General features: G+C 40.4%; 1 protein-coding gene across 5 annotated transcripts in view; it reads left to right on the forward strand.

Annotated features, from left to right (window-relative positions):
* Positions 1 to 15709, forward strand: part of Matcap2 (microtubule associated tyrosine carboxypeptidase 2) — a 38803-nt gene extending 23094 nt beyond the window's left edge. For all 5 annotated transcript variants that reach the window (XM_090332633.1, XM_090332634.1, XM_090332636.1 and 2 more), the window contains 5 exons: positions 7974 to 8117; positions 9020 to 9152; positions 10597 to 10902; positions 12260 to 12357; positions 14149 to 15709. In XM_090332633.1, the coding sequence (XP_090188759.1) occupies positions 7974 to 8117; positions 9020 to 9152; positions 10597 to 10902; positions 12260 to 12357; positions 14149 to 14307 (840 nt within the window). In that variant the 3' untranslated portion in view covers positions 14308 to 15709. The remainder of the gene's footprint in view (positions 1 to 7973; positions 8118 to 9019; positions 9153 to 10596; positions 10903 to 12259; positions 12358 to 14148) is intronic.
* The last annotated feature ends 1010 nt before the right edge of the window (positions 15710 to 16719 follow it).

Consider the following 16719-nt stretch of genomic DNA (forward strand, 5'->3'; position numbering starts at 1 on the left):
TTTAAAATTAAAAATGACCCAGTCCCTGAGTTCTAGCCCCAGGACTGGCAAAATAACAACAACAGTAATTAAAAATAATTGGTGGCTCATGCTTGTACTTCTCGGGGCTGAGTTCTGAGAATCACAGTGTAAAGACAGCCTGAGCAGGAAAGTCTGTGAGACTCTTTATCTCTACTTAATTACCAGAAAGCTGGAAGTAGAGTTGTGGCTCAAGTGATAGAGCACCTCCCTTGTACATGAAAGCTCATGGAGTCAGGTGCCTGTAATCCTAGCTACTCAGGAGGTTGACATCTGAGGATCATGTTTCAAAGTAAGCCCAAGTATCAAAGACTATGAGATTCCTATATCCAATTAACCACCAGAAAACTGGAAGTGGTGTTGTGTCTTAAAGTGATAGAGTGCTAGCCTTGAGCTGAAGAGCTCAGGAACAGCACCCAGGCCCAGAGTTCAAGCCCCACGATAGACAACAAAACAAAACTTATGGACAGCATGTAGGTCCTGCGTTTAAGCCCCAGGACCACACACACACATAAATTAATACTTTTTTTTATTAAAGAATTTATTAACATTGATTTTTACATCATATTTTAAATGACAAGTTTAACAAACAAGTGTTCAAGGAGGGAATCTCTATTTACAATCACTGGGACTTGGTATTTAATGTTTTATTTCATAAATTAATATGTTTCTATGATGTACAAACCCTTAGCCTAGTTTTGATTAAGTTCTAAATTAATACTTTTAAGCGTGCATTTGTTTTTCTATTTTCCATTGTTAGAAGAAATCTTTCTACAACTTATTTGTCCTTCATCGAGCATTCATTCCCTTTTAAAAAAAAATATGGTGCTGAGATTGTGCTAAAACGATTGTGACTCAGATCAAGATTTAGTTATATAAAGGTATTTTTTTTTTGCCAGTCCTGGGCTTGAACTCAGGGCCTGAGAACTGTCCTTGGGTTTTCTTAAAGCTAGAACCCCACCACTTGAGCTACAATACCACTTCTTGCTTTTTCTATGTATGTGGTACCAAGGAATCGAACCTGGATCTTTGTGCAATGCTAGGCCAAACTCTTGACCCTAAAGTTATGTTTTTTGATGGGAATAGGCAATTTAAATAGTGACTAGACATTAGACTTTATTACTTTTCACATGTTTAACATAGAGCAAAGAAAATTGTGTGTTGTTTTGTTTTTTCCCTAATATGGTGGCTATTAACTGTAATGCCAGCACTGGGTCAGTAGATGCAGAAGGATGGTGAGTTGGAAAGCCAGCCTTAGCTGCATAGTGCAATTTCTCCCCAGAAACCTCTCCCCAAAACCAGACAATAATAAAAACCACCCTAAAACAAAAGGGAATTCCTAAAGAGGTTATTGCAGTGGTTAAATGAGATAAAACTAATTTAACTAGAAGTAAAATACCTTCATTAGTAGTACCTTTCTGATATAAAATTTATTTGAGGGCAGGTTATAATTGATATAGTATTGTATCTTTGCAGAGCTCAAATAGTTGCAGAGGGGAAGAGAAAGATAAACTTTTTAAAAATTATGACTCTTCCAGGGTGACACAGTTTTCTGTTGAGCAAATCACAAGCTTTTCATGGATACTCTGAAGTGATAAGACTTTTTTATTTTTTGTTTTATATGTCTCATAAAATCTTTGTGTTGGAAAAGAAGAGTCATTTCTTACTGGCCAGAAAGATTTTCTTACAGATGGAAATACCCCAATCAGATTGTATGTCCTTAGAAAGGAAGGTATGACCTTGATGACTCAGTGGAGGCTTTGTCGATGGTCCTTTGAAAACTGTTCCAGGTGTATCCTTGGGTGCTTATCTAACTGGGTCTGTCTGTCCTATGAAACAGCTTAAATATCTGCTTGTTGGTCAGCGAACAGTATGCAGTGGATCACAGTTGTCTAGTGGCACTTACACTCTCCTTTCCCACTCACCCTACTATGTCCACATCACATGCTCCCCTCACAACACAGAATGCAGAAGGGGAGCAGGGGTCCTGAAGAAATAGGCTTCAAGGGACATTTTTTTTCTTTGTTGGGTTTTGATAAAATCGTTGGAATCATACTTTTTTACTTTCCTGGTTCTACATGTATAGAATATTATTTTTAGGTACTTCAGTTTGTTAATTTTTATTGTAATCTAATCCTGGTCTGTGGTTTATGCTATAGAAAACTTGATTATTAGCAAGGATCTTTTTGCTGTTATTAGAGTCTTGAAATGGCACATCTCTGCTACCTATCATTGTGTTTAGCTGTCATTCATGTTTCTTGTTTATCATCACTGCATTGACCTTCTTGATATGGGTGTGTGTTACTTTACTGTTCAGAATCTGGCACAGTTCTGGTACTGACTTCTCTAGATAAGGCTGATTTTCAGTCTCTGGTTTCCATGTACTTTGACAGTATCATCTCCTTTTCCTGGAATGCCCTCTGTTCCTTACATTCATTAACCATGTTCTGTGATCTAAGTATCTTACATGTATCTCCATCCAAGTATGGCTGTGTTTCATCTCTTCCATTTTCACGGCAGGAAAGAAACTGAGATTCCAAAATACATAATAGCTATTGACATGTACAAGTGATCATAAAGGTAAATGAATGAATACATTTATGAATGCCAGATAGATGACTGGCCCTTTTGCTGGAGTGTTACTATTTAGTGAAACAGTTTATAAACAGTGAGTCTAAACTTGTGCCAGAGACCAAGATTAGCTTACATATGTTTTGTTTTGCTAGCATTGTGGTTCTTTTAAAAAATAAAATGTAAAGGTGCTCTTGTGTCACTTCTCCTAGAGAGCATAAAACTAGGAGCTTTACATATTAATTCTGCACACCGCTAAAGGTATTTGACACTACTGCAATCAATGCCCCATTGTTCTGTGGCTACAGTACCTTGAATAGATCCCTAATGATCAGATAGTCACAAATCTTTATAAATTTAACTTGCCACCAAGAGGCAAAAGCCGCCACAGAAAAACTTCTTTAGTATTTAGAATTTTGCTTTTCATTCTAAAGAACTTAAAGAAATAGAATGTGAGTGTTTCTGCAGTGAACTTTCTTGGACTGCTCTGGAGGACACTGCATAGGAAAACAGACTATAGATAGACTAGAAAACAAACTCTTGTGTTCATCTCCAAGATTCGCTACATGTATTGTTACCACAATAAAGATTTGTAGAGTCTTTGGCTCATTTAAACTAATGTTTTCCAAATTCATTTGGGCTTGGAACCCTTAAAAAATGATAGTCTGGGGCCAGGAGTTTGGCCTAGTGGTAGAGTGCTTGCCTAGCATGCATGAAGACACGGGTTCAATTACTTGGTATCATGTATACATAGAAAAAGCCAGAAATGGTTCTTTGGCTCAAGTGGTAGAGCTGTAGCCTTTTTAAAATTTTATTTTATTTTTTTGCCAGGGCCTGAGCCATGTCCTTGGACCTTCTCAAGGCTAGAGCTCTACCACTTGAGCCTCAGCACCACTTCTGCTTTTTTCTATGTATGTGGTACCAATGAATCAAACCCAGGTCTTCGTGCATGCTAGGCAAGCACTCTACCACTAGGCCAAACTCCTGGCCTGAGCTCTAGCCTTGAGAAAGCCCAAGGACTGTGCTCAGGCCCTGAGTTCAAAGCCCAGGACTGGAAAAAAGAAAAAGAAAAAATGATACTCTGGAGGCTGGGAATGTGGCTTAGTAGTAGAGTGCTTGCCTGGCATGCATGAAACCTGGGTTCAATTCCTCAGTACCACATAAACACAAAAAGCCATTAGTGGTGCTGTGGCTCAAATGGTAGAATGCTAGCCTTGAACAAAAGAATCTCAGGGACAGTGCCCACGCCCAGAGTTCAAGCTCCAGGATGGCAAAACAAACAAAAATGGTACTATGTAGACCATTTTCCTCTCCAGAAACAGTTTATAAAACAGTGGTTTAAAAAGAAAAAGACTAGCCAGGTGTGGTGCTGGGTATCTGTAATCTCAGTACTCAGAAGGTGGAGGAAGGAGGATTGAGAGTTGTAGGCCAGACTATGCTATATAGCAAGACCCTCCAAAAAAAAAAAAAAAAAGTAAGATTGGAAACACACTACCTTAAATGAAAAGTTTAGAGAACAAATCAATTACCTCATATTCTAAAATTAAAATCTAGAAGTTTTCTGTTACAGCCTTAATACTGCATAGTCATATTGTGTGTAGATTGCAAGGCATAGTTCTCCTCCCCCCATACTGTCCTCATAGCCCTGGGTGGTAAATGGAACAAGGATTTCCATCTCCAGGAAGGGACAAGGGTGAGACAGAGCCAATTAGGAGCTAAACCAAGAAAAATGAATGGGTACCTAAAGGAAGGAAGGTTAAATGACACACCTACAGCCCCACAGCCAGTAAATGGTGGGGCTGTAATGGGAAACCAGGTCTTCTAACTTCTAGTATTTCATGTCATCTCACCACATCCTATTAGTGTCCCCATTGAGAGAAAACCACAATTAAGAAAGGAGATAGTTGTAGCACATGACTACTGAAGTGGCATGTGATTGATGGTCAGATTTCCAAGGTGCTGAATTGTAAACAAATCTGCTAGTTAACTGAAAGCAGACGATTTAGCAGAGTACTGAGAATTTTAAGCAAGGTTGTATTATCCAAGATAGTGCTGAGCATCTTATGTAGAGAAAGCATTCGTTTTGAGAGTTAATGGTATGAATATTCTATTTGATTCTTTCTTAAGAATGAGTTAATGGTATGAATGTATTTTATTTGATTATTCTTCTTAAGATGTAATTCATGCCAGGTATCTATGGCTCATTCATGTAATCCTAGCAGTTCAGGAGGTTGACATCTGAGGATTGCACTTTGAAGCCAGCCTTGGTAGAAAAGTACAATGAGATGCTTATCTCCAGTCATCTACAAAAGGCTGGAAGTGGAGCTGTAGCTTAAGTGGTGGAGTGCTAGCCTGAGCACAAAAGCTTGGGGACAGTGCTCAGTCCCTGAGTTTAAACCCCAAGACAGACAGACAGACTGACACACACATACATACACACATCACCTAGTTCATATGCCATGCAATTCACCCGCTTAAAGTGTTCAGTCCACTGGATTTTAGTATGTTTAGTGTGGCAGCTTTCTCTCACTGTAACAAACCAAGGAGGAAAACTGTAGGTTGGCTGGGTTTCAGAGGTTTTAGTCTATGGTCAGCTGGCTCCATTATTTATGGGCTGTTGGTTATGGCAGATGATCATGGCACAAGGATCAGGCAGAGCGCAATTGTTTACCTCATAGTGGCCAGCTAGCAATTCAGAAGCAGGAATGGCCCATAGTAAGCTAGCCCCAAGCACACCTCTAGGATCTACCTTCTCCAAGCCAGGCTCCACTAACCAGTTTCTGTCATCTCCCAAATAGCACCCCCTGCTGGGGGCAAATGAGCCAGAGAGAGGACATTCCATATTCAAAGTATAGTGTTTAGTTATGTGATAATCATTATCTAGAATGCCATCACCTCCAGAAGTTCTGTACCTATTGATAATAATTCCCTTTTTTTTTTAATCAGTCTCTTAACTTTGGACAGACACAATCTACTCTGTATATTCTGGAAAGCTGATATAAATGGAACTTTAAATAGGTCATCTTATGGTCTTTATGGCCAATTTCTAGAAACATTGTGCATCAGTACTTTCTGCTGCTGAACTATAACATATAGATTAAAGTGTATTTATAAACAGGCAGGACATTTGGGCTATTAACACCCATTTCCTGTTGTGAATAATGCTGCTATGGGCATTTGATACACATTTGTGTGTGAGCATTTGTTCTAGTTACCTTAGCTCATTCCTAGTGGTGGATTTTCTGGGACTATGCTAACTCTGTGTTTAACCTTGGAGGGTCAGCTCCATGTAGTCTAGAGTAACTTACTACTTTATTTTCCTACCAGCAGTGGACACAGGCTCCACACATCTTCATACAGTCTTGTTTTTGTTTTTCTACAGCTTAATAGGCATTGAATCTTATCTCATTGGGGTGTTTGAGACGTCAAAGTCACTATACTCCTGCCTCAGTCTCCTAGTATTATAGTTACAAGCATGTACCACACCCCAGCTTTCAAATGATAAGTTTTGTTTTGTTTTGTTTTAACAAGAAATATTATCTTATTTGATAGTATATCTTTTGGAACTCAAGAATGAGTTTTTATCACACTTCCTAACATGGTAATGCAGAAGTTGGCCAAATACTGCTATGGACACAAAGTAAGGATTCAGAATCAGACCTGTACAGAGAGGACCAGAACCAAGGCAGTTGGGATAGGTGTGTCCAGATTAAGATGCTCCAGTTCTGGTGCGAGGAGTTAGTGAAAAAGCAAAACAGCAGAAAGAAGACACATCTAGTGTGTGTAGTGTTAGCATAGAAAAGAAACAATGTGTATGTTAAATCTAGGATTGACTTCATGACCTGGGACATGGCTGCCTGCTCTAGGAACCAACCTTGAGGACGTGAGATGTGCCAGCTCTTTTCCTACCAGAAAATCTCTTCTTTCCATCTCCAGGCTGCTGGCATTTGGACCACATTGAATGGAAAGGCTTTCAAAAATAGTTTTGGAAGCTAAGTGAAGTTATAGTCCTAGGTGTTTGGGAGGCAGAGGTAGGAGGGTTGCAAAGTTAGACTCTTGAATCTCTAAAACAAAAAACAAGCAAAAAAATGGAGGTATTGAGCAGGTTGTAGAGCACTTACCTAATATATATGGAGCCCTGAGTTTAATGCCAGAGTCAGAGAAACACAAAGACATACACAGACAGATGTGTGTTCTTTTTGGGCACAGAAGCCAGGTAAAGCCTATTAAAGCCATTTCTTGTTACAATAATTTTGATATATGCCTACCTTATCAGTAATGTATACTTTACCAGAGAGAATATGTGTTAAATTATCATTTGTAAGATACAGTTTTTCTATAAGTTTTATGCCAGGAATGTTATTCACAGGGGTGATATTGATAAAGAACAGTAAGTAATACAGTAATGGTGATATCTGGTTCTAGATACCTTCTTCCATCAGGTTAACTACATTTCTTTAGTCATGGAATAGATCTTACTATTGTCATTCTGGTTTACAGAGGAGAAGCTGGCTAGGCCTTAGGGTTAAGAAAATGCCTGCTATGGCACAAAAGCTTGTGTGCAGCAGGTCCCGGGTTCACTCTCACACCCCACCTCTCCCAGGCAGCCCAAGGCCATTCTGTGTTTCAGCTTAGAAGGATCTCAGCTCAGGTGGTCCGACTCAAGAACTTTTAACTTTTTAAAAAAAATTGTGTAAGTAGCAGTCTGGAAACTATAGACTTAACACATATATGATTTTCTAGTGCTTTTGCAATCCACACTTATCTTTTCTGTGTGCTTTTCCCATAGATGTGAAAGATTTGTATTTATTGCTCAATGTTCTTAGTCTTCCATTCTGTATCTGGAGAAAAGGACCTCAACTTTTCTTATTCCTGTGCTGTGACAATTTCTAAAGGATGAAGTGTAGAGATCACCTGCCCTGAGGTGTCAGATCAAGGTGTCAGCCATGTTGAGACTGTTTTCTGTGGGAAAGAGCCAGGCCAGTGATTTTACAGATTTTCACAAAAGACTGAAGTGATTTCTTTATTCAAATAGTAATTGTGACTCACGAGACCTCTTGAGTTCTTCTACTGAACCAGTTATGATAGAACAGAGCCAGATTTGTGAAACTGAGTGGAAATGGTTGATGCTGGGACAGAGGGGTGGTTCAGCTGGTAGAGTGCCTGCCTATCAAGAGCAAGGCCCTGAGTTTAAACCCCAGTACTGCCAAAAATACAAGATAAAACCACACTGTGCAAATTTTGGAAGCTTAGAAAATATGATTTTGTTATCAATAAAGCTAACCGGGCCTTGATGAATAAGATCACCACTAGCGTATTATATATCTGTTCATTGCAAAGTAATACAAGTCAATTTACTCACATTCTCTCTTTCTCTTTAACAGTCCATTCGTATTATGGAGCTGACTTTACAGAAATATGGAAGCTATGAGAAATTTGAACAAGCCACTGGTGGTAGCTTGCTCTCTAAGCCTCGGATCTGGAGTCACGTTAGGAAGTACATGCAGAAGGAGGGCTGTCTGGGAGAGGTAGGGCCACTGAAGCCTGGCACCTACCATGCCCTTTTCACTCTGCCATGTCATACAGGCTTTGCCCCACAGCTGGCATTTTTCTAACTCTGGTGTACTCACTCAATTATTCCTTGCATTTCTTATGAAACACTGAGATTCTCTTGTACTTGAATCATCTTGATATGTTCAGTTTCTTTACATCTTTCTTCTTTGCTTACTGCCATTCTTGTATGGCTTATGGGATTGTGTGAATTACTTTATGAAAATTGTCATATCAGGTGCTGTGATGTGTCTATAATCTGGGATCTTGGAAGGTTGAGGCAGGAAGATGATGAGTTTGAGACTAGCCTAGTCTACATTGTAAGACCCTTTATCAAAAAAAGGGAGGGCAGGAGGAGGAATGGGGAGGGGAAGGGAAGGCAGGGGAGGGGTCAGAGAAGTGAAGTGGAGAGAAAGAATGAGGAAGGGGAGAGGAGGGGAAAGGAAAAGGAAGGACGGAAGGAAGGAAGGAAAGAAAGGGAAGAAGGAAGGAAGTTGATGATGAAGAGGTTGCTCTGGTGACCTGTTCATTCTAAGAAGTCAGTCTCAGAGCCTTGGCATCGGCATGGTGAAGAGTTCTGATTCCATGTCCTTTTTTTTCTTTTTTTTCCCATCATTAGAGCTAGGAAGGGTATTTGAATTATGGCAAAGATACAGTTCTCTGTCTTCCTCAGCACAGCCATCTATGTTCTTCAATATCCAGTTAAAGGTTCTTGAATTACCAAAAATCAAAATTGAGATTCCAAGAAATCAGGGTAGTTACAACAGAACAAAAGTGTTAACTTATGGGCACATTGATTTCTGTGAAAGCTTTCCCCCTTGCCTTTACATTTTGTTTTGTGTGTGTCTATGTGCGTATACATGTTCCTCCTATTCCTTAGATTGTAGTTCATCTCACTGAAGACCTACTTTCACGAGCTTCGATGACAGTAGTAAATGGATGTCCAACTCTGACCATCAATGTTTCAACAGCCCGAGAGCACTGGCTGGAGGGGATGCTGAGGCATGAGATAGGTAGGAACAGCACTTTCTGTTTGTTCATTTGGAGTGTCAGGATTCACCCCCAAAGAAATGTTCTTTAGAATAGTTTAAAAAAAAAAAGTCACCTGGACCAATGGTAAAAGATCTCTCTTCAGAGTAGATTTATTTTGGTAGTACTGAAGTGTGAATTCAGGACTTAGCCCACAAATAAGGCCACTCTTTTTTCCCTCCCTCCCTCCCTCCCTCTGTCCCTCCCTCTGTCTTTCCCTCCCTCCCTCTGTCCCTCCCTCCGTCCCTCCCTCCCTCCCTCCTTCTTCCTTCCTTCCTTCCTTCCTTCCTTCCTTCCTTCCTTCCTTCCTTCCTTCCTTCCTTCAATAGTCCTGGGGCTTGAACTCAGGGCCTGAGTGCTGTCCTTGGGCTTTTTCAAGGCTAGAGCTCTACCATTTGAGTCACAGCACCACTGCTGGCTTTTATCTATGTATGTGGTACTGAGAAGTCGAACCTGTGTCTTAGTGAATGCTGGGGAAGCACTCTTAACCACTAAGCCAAACTCCCTCCCCCCACTTTCCTTCTTGAGCCTTATTCTTAACCCTGTTTTGTTTTTTTTTATTATATTTGAGATAGAGCCCAGGCTGGCCTGTGCATCAGTCCTCCTAGTTAAGCTTCCCTTCATAGCTGGGGTTGACAAGTGCATACCACCAGACCAGCTTTGTCTGCCCATGAGTTTGCAGATTTTCTCTGTGAAGGGCTTGCCCATTGCTTTTGGCTGCAGTGTGGAAGCATATCATAGTAAGAGCATGTGGCTAAGCAAACCCATAAATCAATAATGAGCTCAGAGAGAGAAAGAAGAGGTCCCCCTATTCCATTCAAGAGCATATCCTCAATTACCTAAAGACCCCTTTGCCAGGTCTCACCCTTTCTTTCCTCCTCCCCTCCCCTTTTTTCCCTTCCCCTTTCTCCCCATTATCCCTATCGCCCCTTTCTTTACCCTTCCCCCCCTCATCCCTCTTTCAAGGTTGTTTTGTTTTGTTTTAAGATAGGGTCTTGTTGTTCAGCCTTGGCTAAACTCCATCTCATGATCTTCCTTTTTTTTTTTTCATCCCAAATGACATGATTATAGGCAGTGGGCCATCATACCTGACTAAATAATTAATTGTGGTGCTGCAGATTGATCCTAGGGCCTTGCTGGTGTAAAGTAAGTGCTCCACCACTGAACTGTACTCCTGGGCCCTTTAAGTTCAACCTCATTAAAAAAATTATGTTTTACTTACTAAGATTTTAATTAAAGACATAATTAGCAGAGATTAGAGCAAAGGGAGTCACCTCTCTTTTGCTTTAGATATGTTTTTCACCTCTTAAAACTTCCCCCACCCCCCAGTAGTGTCAAGCCAGGGACCGGGCCTTGACCCCTTACGGAGCTCTGGGAAGGAGTAAGACTCAGGTGCTGTCTCTCATGACTGGTGCCTCTTCTTCACAGGCACACATTATTTTCGAGGAATCAACAACCTCCAGCAGCCATGGAACAGTTGGGTTGGACGTAAAAAGCATGAGCTAAAGCCCAACAACCCTACAGAGGAAGGACTGGCAAGCATCCACAGTGTCCTGTTTAGAAAAGATCCCTTCTTATGGAGGGCCGCCCTCCTCTACTACACTGTGTATCAAGCCAGCCAAATGTCATTTTGTGAACTCTTCAAAGATATTGGCAAGTTTGTCAAGGACCCTAATACCCGATGGGATTATTGTGTACGTGCCAAGAGGGGATGGACTGACACTTCCCAGCCCGGTAGGTGTGCCTCGCGGGAAGGGAGCTCCTCTACCTCAATGGCTGGTTATCTCCTGAATGCTGTGAAGAAAGCCTTTGTTACTTGAGGTCAGCACTAGACTTCCCAACTGAAGTCCCTCAGCATCCATTTCTTTGTTTGATTTTGGAGACAAGGCTTCCCTACATAACCCAAGGTTGGCCTTGAACTTAGGACCCTTTCCCCTCAGCCTGTGGAGAACTGGGATGGCTGGTATGGCCACCACATCTGGCAGCTGGTAAACATTTGGTCTGATTTCACTTTTTAGTTGTTAGGAATAATGTTTATGAGCATTATTGCACAAAGCTGTGTATGGACATGTTTTCCTTTCTCTGAGACACAGACCTAAGAATGGAATTGCTTGACTAATATGGTAGTAACTGGGTTCAACTTTTGGGAAACTGCTAGACTTTCCCAAAGTCACTACAGCTTTGTCCACCTCCTGGCCAATGCCTGGCTGTTTTCAGTTTTTCACTGGTTTCAACTTTCTTCACTTTGAAGCTAGTGTCATCATCATCATCATCATCATAACACCCAGAGAATGTAGACAGGTAGTTTTGTTTAAACTAAACCTCATGACTGGTGGAATCTTTTTCATTTCTTTATTGACATTTACTTTTTGTTGTTGTTCTGTTTTGTTGTTGTTATTGTTGTTTTTGTCAGTCGTGGGGCTTGAACTCTGGGCCTGGTGCTGTGCCTGAGCTCTTTAGCTCAAGGCTACCGCTCTACCACTTGAGCTACAGTGCCATTCCTGGTTTTCTGATGGTTGATTGGAAATAAGGGTCTCAAGAACTTTTATGCTGGGGCTAGCTTTGAATTGTGATTCTCAGAACTTGGCCTCCTGAGTAGCTAGGATAACAGTAGGATAACAGGAGTGAGCCACTGGCACCCCAGCTTGTTTCTGTTTTTTTTTTTTTTTTTAAGATAGTGTCATTTTATATAGCCCAACCTCAACCTCTTCTTGCCTCAACCTCCCAAATCCTGTGATTATGCATGTCTACCACTACACAACCCTTGGCTTGTATGTCTTGAAAACCACCTGCTACATTTTTTGTCCATTTTTTTAAAACTTAGATTGTTGTATGGACTTTTCTTCCTGGGCTGAGTAGCTATGATTACAGTCCTGAGCCAGTATCCCTACAGAATACTGGGTGTGCCTGGCTGTGTATGGTAAACAAATTTTGTCAGGAATGTTGTCATGAAGACAATTTTAATACAGTTATATATTGGTAAATTTAGAAGTTGTCAGCTATACTACTATACTATATTACTATGTTAGTACCTCATTTCTTGGTAGTTTTTTTTTAAACATCAGAAAGTAAACCCCGTTCTGTCCCCCAGGGTGTTTCAGTAAAGACCAGGTGTACTTGGATGGAACCCTCCAGATCCTCCGATACAGGCACTCTATAGACTTCTACCTGCTGACTGCCCTAGGGAAGGTGAGTGCGGAGAATGGCTCTTGATCCCAAGCCCCAGGCCAGGGTTGCTGTAGCCTGGTTCAGGAATAAGACAGACTTGCATCCCACTTGCGGTGTCACTGTTGTTCCACCAGGCTTCCCTAGGTGATTGCAGGAGAGAGAGAAAGCAAGCTTCTGCCATAGACTACAGGACAGAGTTTCTTTGAAGTATTAAGAGATAAGGAAGTGAAAATTTGAGAGGAGTGTGTATCATTTTATTTTTACATTTTTCTTTCCTGAGAAGCATTTTAAAGTCAAAGTCCAGCTGCACCACTTTCCTTGAGGAACCAGGTGTTCCCTGACGTGACTGTACAGTTTCTCAAATTCATCACGGATGGAGCATGAAACTCTGAAAATGCAGTGCAGACACCCAGGAAACTAAAAATAAAATAGAAAAAGACAAGAACAAGGGAAAACATGCAACTGTAACCCCATTGTATAGCACCACAATAACCATAAATTAATGAAAAAGAAAAGGAAATGCAGATAGTCTACTTCAAATTTCCCAAATTGTCCAAAATATCCTTTATAGCTCTTTTTTATGTGATCCTGAATCAAATCAAACTTGTACATCTTATTATAATCTTTATGTCTGTTAATTTGAAACAGTTCCCTACCCTGTTCTTTTTTTTTTGGTCAGGGTGATGTACAGAGGGGTTACAGTTACATTCGTCAGATAGTAGATACGTTACTTCTACAACATTGATACCCTTTCCCATGTTTTTCTTCCACTTTACCTCTACTGTTTCCTCCCAGTCATCTTGCCTTTCCCCTTCCCTACTTTAAATTCTACCCTATTCTTCTTAAATGACATATTTAAGAGATTGAATGGTTGTCTTGAAAGCTTCTGTGGCCTGAGTCTCAGGTTGCTTTCTTCTCAGTTGATTCAGTTAGCCTTTCTTGTCCAAAACTGCAGAAGTGAGGCATGTCACCCAACAGAATACGCATGCTCTTTGCCACCATTATTAGTGATGCCAAAAGTGATCTCTTGGGCTGCAGATCCCTCCAACTCTAAAAACAGGCTTCTTCTGATGTATTAGTGAATAATCTGTGGGGTAATACCTGGGAATTTGAGATTAGCCCTTCAGTGAAGCTCCAATTCCTTTGAGAAAGTTCAAGGACAGTGCCAAGGCCCTGAGTTCAAGCCTCCAGAACTGGCAAAAAATAAATAGTATCTGAACATGTCTTGAGACTGAAGTGCTGATGCTTTTAGACAGTTTATAAATTTTAAGGGCATTCCAATTCAAATAAGATTCCACAGGAATTTTTCACATGTACTCCCATTTCATATTTGTATCTCTCTTCTCTTTAGATAAGAGCCTTATTTCCTTTTACTTAGAGTTGTACCTGCCAGACTACCACAATAAAGGGTCACACAATTATTTTTACTCCATAGTGTATATAAAGTTACATTTAGAGCCAGGTATAATGATGTGAGCCTGTAATTCTAGTACTTGGGAAGCTGAGGCAGGGAGAACATGAGTTCAAGGCCAGCCCAAGTTACATAGTGTGACCCTGTCTCAATCTCCCACCCCCAGTGTACCTACCTTAATTTAAAGATTTAGGCAAGAGGACTCAGAGTTTGAGGGCATCGTTGGCTGCATAGATGGAGGCTAGTCTGAGCCACATAGATCTTTCCTCAGCAAAACAAAACACAGAGTTTATATGCATATGTGCATATAGAAAATAGAACTGATTCCATGGAGAAGTAAGATACACTGCAGGCACGAAGTGTGACTTGTAGTTGTGCTTTAAAATAGCTGCCCTTTGCAGGTTTCCTATGAAGATGTGGATCGCTTGCGAGGACTGGCAGTTACAGACAAAATGCGCGTCCCTCACTTCCTGCAGGACCATGGCCGGTACATGGAACACTTGGAGAAGATCATGGAAGTGAATGAACTGACTGACACAGAATTGAAAGCCCTCATCTAGTGACTTGTGTTCTTGCAGTCCCTGCCCAGCCACACTCCATGTCTGCTACCAGCCAGGTGCAGTTGGTACCACTGATTGATAAAAGAATGACTGTTTGCTTGAGTTTTCTCAAGAATGGTCATCAGTATGCAGTTGAAATTTTAAGTTAAGTACAAACTTAAACCATTTCCCTCAAATATTTCTGTAGGCCACGGGGGAAGTTCCTCCTGTTTTTCATCTCCAAGTCAGTTGAAATCATCCTGCTTACTTTCCCTGAGGCTTTCATGGTGGAATGGAGTGATGAACTTCTGCCTAAGCACTAAGTCTGGCTCCTACTGGAGCATCCCAGTTTCCAACAGCATTCTGCACATTCCAGGTTATATTATTTTTTCATCATAAACATTGGTAAAAATTGTTCTCCTTTCAAAAATTAGTTTTATGACACTCCAAAAAGCTAGCTACATCTCAGTGTTCTTATTTCTCTTGCATGCTAAAGGGAGAGGCAAAAGCAATTTGAAAATTTTTCATGACATCTTTCATTTTCTATGTTACTTCATCTCGTAGGAAGTAATTAGGAAATGTGGCCTGGCTTTGTGTGACGTTGTGCTAAGGATCAAGCCAAGGGCCTGGTTCCTGCTCAGGAGCATGTGCAGTCTCTGGGCTATACCTGCAGCCCACTGACAAGCTCCTTTTTGTCCAGTTAGCACTTAAGTAGACTCTGTTTTCATTTGCTAGAACCTGTTTTAATTTTACCTCGTTTCATTCTTAATCAAAAGTTTAAGTTTTTCCTTCTGCATTCGTTTACATAAAAGATATATATGAGTTTCTGAGATACTTGCCTACTCAAATTATGATGGCTGAGGAAAGAAGGGAAAGGCTACTTGGTGCTTTGGGAGGTAGGTAAGCAGGGAAGATGAGGCTGTCGTGGTATAGAACTTTCTAAGCATTTCATCAGATAAATCAGTCTTGTGGTTTTCCTTCAGTGTATTTTATCAAAATCTTTCACTTCATCACTCAGTAACATAAGTTAAAAAATGGAGAATTTTGTTTTGTTTTGCTATATCAACTTTTATGTACCTGACTTTCAAATTGATCAGTTTTTGTATGTACTTGGGTACCTGGAATCCAATAGTTCTGCATGCAAACTTATTTTAATGATCACAAAGAAAGTTGCAAACACTCCGGTCAAGATAGCAAGACTGCAGCTTCTTCCCAGAGCTACTTGAGCTTATTTTTACCTCAGTTCCAGCTCAAATGTGGTGCTAATACTGGTTGTGTGTAAGGATGCTGGAATCCCCTGCAGACTAGACGATGTGACTTCTCTTTCATGTATCTGGAAAAGGGTTAGAGCAAATAGGGTCTGCTCTGGCTGGAGGCTCTTGCAAAGCCATGTAGCTCTGAGCACTGAACGTTCCACCTTGTGCCTTGCCACACACTGTTTCCAGGACTTAAGGGACACAGCAAGTTTTCTATTGATACCTCAAGTTAGTGTCTCCTCTAGCAGTTGTGTACTTGCAGCTTGGTGTGCTGTTTTCTAACTTCATCTTAGAACTCGTGGAAGAAGGTCATGAGGACCAAATCCTGGTAGTATCTTTGTGCTATGGTTTAAGCATGAATGCCTGTCCATTCATCATTGACAGGCAAAACACTGTTCAATTCCTAGTGGTGTGACAACTTGTGGTTTGATAGTAGTTGACATGAGTTTGGGTATTTTCTCTTTTGTATGGAAAAGGAACTGCCTCTCTCCTTATTGCTTTGATATGGGAACAAAACAAAAAAGTAAAGAACAACATGTGTTGTGGTGACAAAAGCAACCTTTAATTATATTGTTTATGAGATATTTTTGACCTTAGATGCAACCAGTAGGTATTTTTAGAATGGCAGAAATACAGAGCTTAAAGCTTGCAGAGTTGAGCTCAAAGAATAAATAAATGTTTATTAATTCTTTCCTGAAGTAGAAGGTCAATTCTGCTCCCTAAAAGTTTTAATGAACAGAAAGTTATAACAGCAGTACTTAGGTAATGATCATATGGAATTTATTATAATTCACTCTTGCTATAGGCTTTGAATAGGGTTCCATCAGTTTCAGTCACCATAATTCTAACATGTAATTGAATCAAGCACCAGGTGAATTGATAGTAATATTGTTTGCAAACATAAATCCATTGTTTCCATTTCCTTATAGTTTTGCATTTGTAAAAGTGCTTAAAGTTGATATTTTATATACCTTCAGGCATTTTGTGTCTTCTTGTAATAAAGAGATAGATCCAAAGTTCTTGAATAAAGTATACAGATATATATGTATGGAAACAAATTCAGTTTTCATTGTGGTATTTCTTTTTCTCTGTCTGGTAGTTATGGAAGAATATCAGAAAGCCTTGTTTTTAGCCGGACACAGTGGCTCACACCTGTAATCCTAGCTACTCAGGAGGC

The sequence above is a fragment of the Megascapheus bottae genome, chromosome 5 (assembly GCF_031878675.1).
Source record: "Megascapheus bottae isolate mThoBot1 chromosome 5, mThoBot2.hap1, whole genome shotgun sequence".
NCBI lineage: Eukaryota > Metazoa > Chordata > Mammalia > Rodentia > Geomyidae > Megascapheus > Megascapheus bottae.